The 7817-nt window shown below is 47.2% G+C and overlaps 1 protein-coding gene across 1 annotated transcript in view; it reads left to right on the forward strand.

Annotated features, from left to right (window-relative positions):
* Window positions 1-7813, forward strand: part of LOC121460385 (protein NDRG3-like) — a 32093-nt gene extending 24280 nt beyond the window's left edge. Inside the window, exons 10-13 of the mRNA XM_041670746.1 lie at window positions 4154-4189; window positions 5024-5075; window positions 5690-5895; window positions 7726-7813. Of these exons, the coding sequence (XP_041526680.1) occupies window positions 4154-4189; window positions 5024-5075; window positions 5690-5871 (270 nt within the window). The 3' untranslated portion in view covers window positions 5872-5895; window positions 7726-7813. The remainder of the gene's footprint in view (window positions 1-4153; window positions 4190-5023; window positions 5076-5689; window positions 5896-7725) is intronic.
* Window positions 7814-7817: the final 4 nt, after the last annotated feature.

Genomic DNA, 7817 nt, shown 5'->3' on the forward strand with positions numbered 1-7817 from the left:
CCCACCCCTCGTGACACACCTCTGACAAGGCCACACCTCCTAAATAGTTCTGCCAACTAGGAGCCAAGCATTCGGACATGTGAGCCTACGGGAGCCATTTATTTCAAACCGCCACGGTCCTCATAGATATTGGAAAATAGAATAAACAGAACAAAACTTTAAATTCCTCATAATCATAGTACAAAAGATTATATATAGTAAAGGTATTGGTGTCTTTTTTTAAAAATTTATTATTTTTTTATTTTATGAGCATTAGTGTTTTGCCTGCATGTATGTCTGTGTGAGGGTGTCAGGTCCCCTGAAACTGGAGTTTCAGACAGTTTTGAGCTGCCATGTGGGTGCTGGGCACTGAACCCAGGTCCTTTGAACGAGCAGTTGGTGTTCTTAGCCACTGAGCCATCTCTCCAGCCCCAGTACTGGTGTCTTTTTCCTGTACTCTTTTATATCATTAAAAATCAGAAGGTATGCACTGGGCAAGGTGGCAAACACCTTTAATTCCAGCACTCGGGAGGCAGAGGCAGGTGGATTTCTGTGAGTTGAAGGCCAGCCTGGTCTACAAAGTGAGTTCCAGGACATCCAGGGCTACACAGAGAAAGAAACCTACTCAAAATGCCCCCCAAAGGGTATTTATAGCTCTGTTTCATTTATAGCTCCCATTCGTGACATAAACATTTCCCTAGATCATCAAAACTGAATGGCCAGCTGTGGTAGCACACATCTGTAATGCTAGGATTTGGGAGGTGGAAGCAGGAGCATCTCTATTTAGAGGCCAGCTTTGGCTACATAGGGAGACTGTCTATAAAACAAAAACTGTAACAAAAATGTTAATAATTCGCTAGGCTGGTGTAATGGCACATGCCTTTAATCCCGGCACTCAGGTGACAGAGGCAGGTGGATTTCTGTGAGTTGGAGGCCAGCCTGGTTTACATTGTGGGTTCCAGGGCAACCAGAGCTACATAGTAAGACCCTGTCTCAGAGGAGAAAAGAAGTCCATGGTTCTTTAAAAGAAGAAATGTTTTTTTTTAAAGATTTATTTATTTATTATGTATACAACATTCTGCCTCAATGTATGCCCGCACACCAGAGGAGGGCGCCAGATCTCAGTACAGATGGTTGTGAGCCACCATGTGGTCGCTGGGAATTGAACTCAGGACCGCTGGAAGAGCAGCCAGTGCTCCTAACCTCTGAGCCATCAACCGGACTCTCTGAATATGGCGGACAATGAGGGCTGCTGAGAAGCCAAGGACAATGGCACTGGGTTTTGATCCTACTTTATGTTCTGGCTTTGTGGGAGCCTAGCCAGTTTGGATGTTCACCTTCCTAGACCAGGATGGAGAGGGGAGGACTTTGGACTTTCCACAGGGCACGGAACCCTGACTACTCTTCAGACTGGAGAGGGAGGGGGAGAGGAGTGGGGGAAGGGGGAGAGGAGTGGGAGGAGGGGGACGGAAATGGGAGGCTGGGAGGAGGCGGAAATTTTTTCTTTTCAAAAAAAAAAAAAGAAGAAATGTTTTTTAAAAATGTTAATGATTCAGTGTTATTTTTTTTAGAGTCTGAACCTCGCTGTTTTGGTAAGAAAGTTCTGGAAACACTCTGATAGTTAGGATAGGTATACTCTCAGCAGGCAGACAGCAACTCTTTTAGGGGGAAAGGTCTCAGGTATCCCAAGATGACCTCAGAATTCTGTGTAGCTGAAGATGATCTGGAGCTTCTGGTCCTTTTGCTTCCACCCTCCACGTGCCGGGACTTCAGGCGTGTGCCACCGTGTGTAACATATGCAGTGCCGGGGATCATGCTGGGCCCTAAGCCCTAGGTTTTGTACAGGTCGGGCACGCACTCTGTCATTTCTACAGCCCCACACCCAGACAACAACTCTTGGACTTTTTTATTCATCTATTTTCTTTTTTTTTTTTTTTTTTGTTTTGGTTTGGTTTGGTTTTTCGAGACAGGGTTTCTCTGTGGTTTTGGAGCCTGTCCTGGAACTAGCTCTTGTAGACCAGGCTGGTCTCGAACTCACAGAGATCCGCCTGCCTCTGCCTCCCAAGTGCTGGGATTAAAGACATGCGCCACCACCGCCCGGCCATCTATTTTCTTTTTGAGACAAGGTCTCTCTACAATGCCCTGGCCAGCCCAGGACTCACTATGTAGACCAGGCTGGCCTTAAACTCACAGAGATCTGCCTGCTCTGTCTCCCACATGCTGGGATTAAAGGCATGGGCCATCCTGGCTGACAGACAGCTACTTTTTACCTCAATTTCTGAGCTAATGTGAAGATTCTCCCAATTGCCTTTTCTTTTTCTTCTTCCTTGGACAGTGCTTGGAGGCACTCAGTATGGTCCAGCCTTTGAGACACCATCATAGGTTCCCTACAATACAGCCTTTAAGAAAACTAGACTGGGGAGCTGGAGAGATGGCTCAGAGGTTAAGAGCATTGCCTGCTCTTCCAAAGGTCCTGAGTTCAATTCCCAGCAACCACATGGTGGCTCACAACCATCTGGAATGAGATCTGGTGCCCTCTTCTGGCCTGCAGTCATACACACAGACAGAATATTGTATACAAAATAAATAAATATTTAAAAAAAAAAAGAAAAAAAGAAAACTAGACTGTCTCAAACCCCTGGCAATAGGATTGTTCACATTTATGCCAAGAAGGCCAGGAAACATCAAAATCTGAATGCTGTGTGTGCCTGACATACATCGAGGGTTTGGGCTTTAGGACCTAACGTCCCCATGAGATTGTCTAGAACAAACATGTCAGCAGGCCTTATGATTGTCCCATGTGTGCTGAGTGTGTCCGAGACAGGTTCAAGTGTGCCTCCTCATTGAGGAGCATTGCCATATAAGCTTGACAACCTGGGTTTGCTCCCTGAAACACGCCACACGTGAACCATCATGCACACACACACACACACACACACATGCGTGCTCACACACACATGCATGCACACACTCACATACACAAACATGCATGCACTCGCACACTCATACACACACGTATATGTGCACGGGTTCACTCTTGTGGGTGTGTACAAACATGCCTGGGATGCACATGCAATGTGAGAAGGCCAGAGGCCAACACTGGGTGTTATTCTCTTCTTCATTTTGTTTTGAGAGAGAGTCACACTATGTAGCCCTAGCTATGAAGTTCATTATGTAAACTCATAGAGATCCACCTGCCTCTGCCACGTGCTGAGATTAAAAGTACAGGATACCATGCCTGCCTCTCCACATTATATTTAGAGATAGGGTCTTTCTCCTTTAAATACCTATTTTATATTATGTGTATGTATGTATGTGTGAGTGTATTACGTGAACATGTATCGGCAGGAGCCCGTGGAGGTCAGAAGAGACTTTGGGTTCAATGGAATTGAAGTTACAGATGTTTTGAGCTACCTTGTAGTTGCTGGGAAGTGAACCTGGGTCCTATGCAAGAGGAATGGTGCTCTTACGAACCATCTCTGCAGCCCTGAGCTGCATAGACTTAGCTATTCTGGCAGGCTAATAAATGCAGAGATCTGCCTCTTCCAGAGCCCTGGGGTGACAAACAGGCACCACCAACGCTGGTACTGGGATCTGAACTCGGGTCCTCATGCTTACACAGCAGACACTTAACTAACCAAGCCTCACACTCTTAGGCTCTCTGTAGCAGTCCATATCTTAAATATTAAGAGTTCCCTTTTAAATAAAGTTTTTGCTTGCTTGTTTGTTTGTTTGTTTGTTTTGGGGGGGCATTGAGACAGGGTTTCTTGGTCTAGTCTTGGCTGTCTTGAAACTCATTTTGTAGACCAGACTGGCCTCTGCTTCCTAAGTGCTAAGATTAAACGTATGTGCCACCATGCCTGGCATAAAGTTTTCTAGCTATGCTACCATGGAATTCATATCCCTTTAGATAGAGACAAGTTAAAGCCAAATATAGTGGTGAGCATCTTTAATGCCAGCACTCAGGAGGCAGAGGCAGGAGGACCTCTGTGAATTTGAGGTGAGCCTGGTCTACACAGAGAGTTCCAGAACAGCTATGGCTACACAGAGAGCCCCTGCCAATAAACAAACAAACAGTCAAGTCCGTCAAGTAGCCCCTTCTAAAGGACATGGAATACCGAGAACATTCCCCTTTGTGGAGGTCCTGCTGACTTAGGTGTTCTTCCTCTTCTAGATGGCAGACTGTGGAGGACTGCCCCAAGTGGTTCAGGTAAGAAAGTGTTCATAATAATTACAGAGAGAGAGAGAGAGAGAGAGAGAGAGAGAGAGAGAGAGAGGAGAGAGTCATTGCTACCTCTCCACCTATGCAAAGAGCAATGCCTTCTTTTTTAAATTTTTCGTTTGTTATTGTTTGCTTTATTTATTTATTTATTTATACATTCATTCATTCATTTTGAGACAGGCCGTTACTATGTAGCCCTGGCCAGCCAAGAACTCACTACATAGACCAGGTTGATCTCGAAGTCACAGCGATCCACCTGCCTCTGCCTCTGAGTGCTGGGATTAAAAGCTTGTGCCTCCATGCCCAGATGATTTGTAGCACGAATAATAAAAATCCAGAGACAGATATACGGGTTAAAGTTGAAGATAGAGAAGCAGAGCAGCCAGCCATTAGAGAGACCTTTTACCTCTGTCAATGCTCAGACCAAAGGGGCGATCCTCAGACTGCCTAGACTGCACTGTGTCTCCACCAAACCTCAGACTCTACACTCCAGTGAGTTCCTGTCTCTGCCCAGCCATATCGCTCCTGTCTCCACCTCCCTAGTGCTGGGATTAAAGATGTGTAACTCCCAAACACTGGGATTTAAGGTGTGAGCCACCACCACCACCTGGATCTGTTTCTGCATGGATCTTGTGTAGCCCAGGGTAGCCTTGAACTCACAGAGATCTACCTGCCTCTGTCTCCCAAGTCCTGGGATTAAAGGTGTGTGCCTGGCCTCTAGTGATTTAGCTTTGCACTCTGATCTTCAGGCAAGCTTTATTTATTAAAATACAAATAGAATACCACCACAGTGATTGATGACTTCTTGTGTTGTCCTCCCAGGCTGGGAAGCTCACCGAGGCCTTCAAGTACTTTTTGCAGGGGATGGGCTACAGTAAGTAGTATATGCTCTCTATTTATGGGTGATGGAGTGAGTTTGACATCTGAGAGTTCACGGTTCTCAGAATATAACCGACCCATCAACTAATCAGCCTTAAGTGGAAACCAATGAGTGCGGGGCTTTCGTCTGTGCCTGTGTATGAGATGGGCAGCCGCTCATCAGCATTTACCTGCGTCAGGAGGTCGTTGGGCACGGACAGCAATCGCACTGTTCCGGACTTACACTGTAGAACACGTCCTACTTGTTTGTCCTTTTGTTCTTTGGTTTAGTCTTGCATGCACTGCAGGTTTTGGTGACCAGTGTGTGTTCCCAAAGCCACCTTCCTAATCACTGTATGAATGGTGTGGTCACAGCTAAGAGGCTTTACTCTGCCTTTAGGGTTTCCCGTCAGACTCTGAAGTCAGATCTGGGGAGAATCCAGATGCAGGAGATCACAGCAGCCTTGCATACAGTCACTCACCTAGAGCAAAGGGTGCAGAGGGGGCACCTCTTATGCCGTGCTGGCATCATCTTAGGTGGGATGGGAAAGGTGAAGTCTTAGGTGAAGCCTGTAGAGCACTTGAGCTTCTCCGAGCTCCTCCTCCTGATCTCCTGGTTCTTTGTTACAGTACCATCTGCCAGCATGACCCGGCTCGCCCGATCACGAACGTACTCAGCCCCCAGTAACATCGGATCTGAAAAAATTTATTTCAACCAACTTGTGGCCAGCATTCAGTCAGATGGAGTTCAAGAAGCCTGTGAGGCCCCTAATCTCCCGAACACACACCAGACCATGAAGGTGCCCCGCTAAGCAGATAGGTCCTCTCTGGATCATGTAAGCCCCTCCTTCAGAGGACCACTCCATAATAGAACATTTCTGTTCTGCATCAGCTGGCCTCATGCATGCCCACGGCATCTCTCTCTCTTTCTAGTAGCTTGGATTTGCCAGTCTCTCCACATACCCCTTTCCACCTGTGCTAAGAACCACACCCATGCCCTTGCTATAACATTTCAATGTCATTTATCGAGTTAGTATGTGCAAGGGTGGAGGTGAGGGAACAACCTTCATGAATTGGTTATCTTCTTCACCCCTGGGATTGAACTCAGGTGATCAGGTTTGGTGACTTTACCCAGTGAGCCATCGCACAAGCCCCAGATTCCAACATCTTGATCCGATCTGATCTCCATATCTTCTCTTGCCAGCCTTTCCCTGTGCTCCCTCAAATATGTATCTGACGAGATTCTTTGATTCTCAACTCCATGTGTGTGCGAGCACGCGTGTCTGTGTCTGTGTGTGCATAGTTCTGTGATTTTTAGACATGCTTTCTTGTAGCACTTCTGCAAAGGGACTTTTTTGCACTCAGTGGCGTTTTAAAGGGAAATATGCAGAGCAGATATCTGGATGGCTTGGGCCACAAGGTTGGATTTTGGTTTCACTTGGACAACATTTGCAGTGATTTTAGGAGAGAGCGGGTCTGAGGGATGTGGGGATGTAGTTACTGTGTGGACCATTGACTGGCTGGGACCAGTAGCAGGGTCTGTAGAGATTCCACAGAGTCATGGCATCTGGCTTGAATTCCAGTGTTATAGCACCTAGACTTTGAACTATCCGTTGTTGCCGGGCGGTGGTGGCGCACGCCTTTAATCCCAGCACTTGGGAGGCAGAGGCAGGAGGATCTCTGTGAGTTTGAGGCCAGCCTGGTCTCCAAAGGGAGTTCCAGGACAGGCTCCAAAGCTACAGAGAAACCCTGTCTTGAAAAACCAAAAAAAAAAAAAAAAAAAAAAAAGAACTATCTGTTGTTTAAAGTCAGTGATTCCTGTCTATTTCCTCTTCCCAGGATAATCCATGTGTCCCTCTTTGGGTTCTCCTTGTTCCCTAGCTCCTCTTGGGCTGTGGATTGTGAGTTAGGGATTGGGGGGCAGAAGGGAGAGGATGGGAGATGAGAACATGAGGAAACGAATGGTCAAGTTGGGAGAGGGATGGAGAGGGAGAGCAATGAAAGAGATATCTTGATAGAGGGAGCCATTATAGGGTTAGAGAGAAGCCTGGTGCTGGGGAAATTCCCAGGAGTCCACAAGGATGACCCCAGCTAAGACTCCTAGGAATAGTGGAGAGAGTGCCTGAACTGACCTTCTAACTAACCTATATGCTGTCATAGAAGCTGACGGGAGCAGAGGCAGAGATCCACAGCCAAGCACTGGGCTGAGCTCCGGGGTGTCCAGTCGAGGAGAAGGACAAGGATTATATGAGCAGGGGCTTCAAGATCATAGTGGGGAAACCCACAGAGATAGCTGACCCGAGCTAGTGGGAGCTCAAGGACAGCTGGGGAGCCTGCATGGGACCGACCAAACTAGGCCCTCTGCATGTGGGTGACAGTTATGTGATCTGTTTGTGGGGCCCCTGACACTAGGACCAGGATCTATCCCTGGTGTATGAGCTGACTTTTTGGAGCCCATTCCCTATGGTGGGATGCCTTGCTCAGCCTTGATGCAAGGGGAATGGGCTTGGTTCTGCCTCAACTCCATGTGCCAGGCTTTGTTGACTCCCATGGGAGGCCTTACCCTTTCTGAGAATTGAATGGGAGGTTGATGGGAGGGGAGTGGGAGGAGGGGAGGGAGGGGGAACTGTGGTTGGTATGTAAAATGAATTTTTTTAAAAATTCAGGGTGATGTGGCTGTACGCAGAAGGCAACCTCCAGAAATCACTTCTCTTACTTCCACCATTGGGTCCTGAGGATTGAGCTGGTGTCATCAGGC

Source organism: Microtus oregoni, unplaced genomic scaffold (assembly GCF_018167655.1).
Source record: "Microtus oregoni isolate MIOR12 unplaced genomic scaffold, Mior012 000020F_ref0000438, whole genome shotgun sequence".
In the NCBI taxonomy this organism is placed as follows: domain Eukaryota; kingdom Metazoa; phylum Chordata; class Mammalia; order Rodentia; family Cricetidae; genus Microtus; species Microtus oregoni.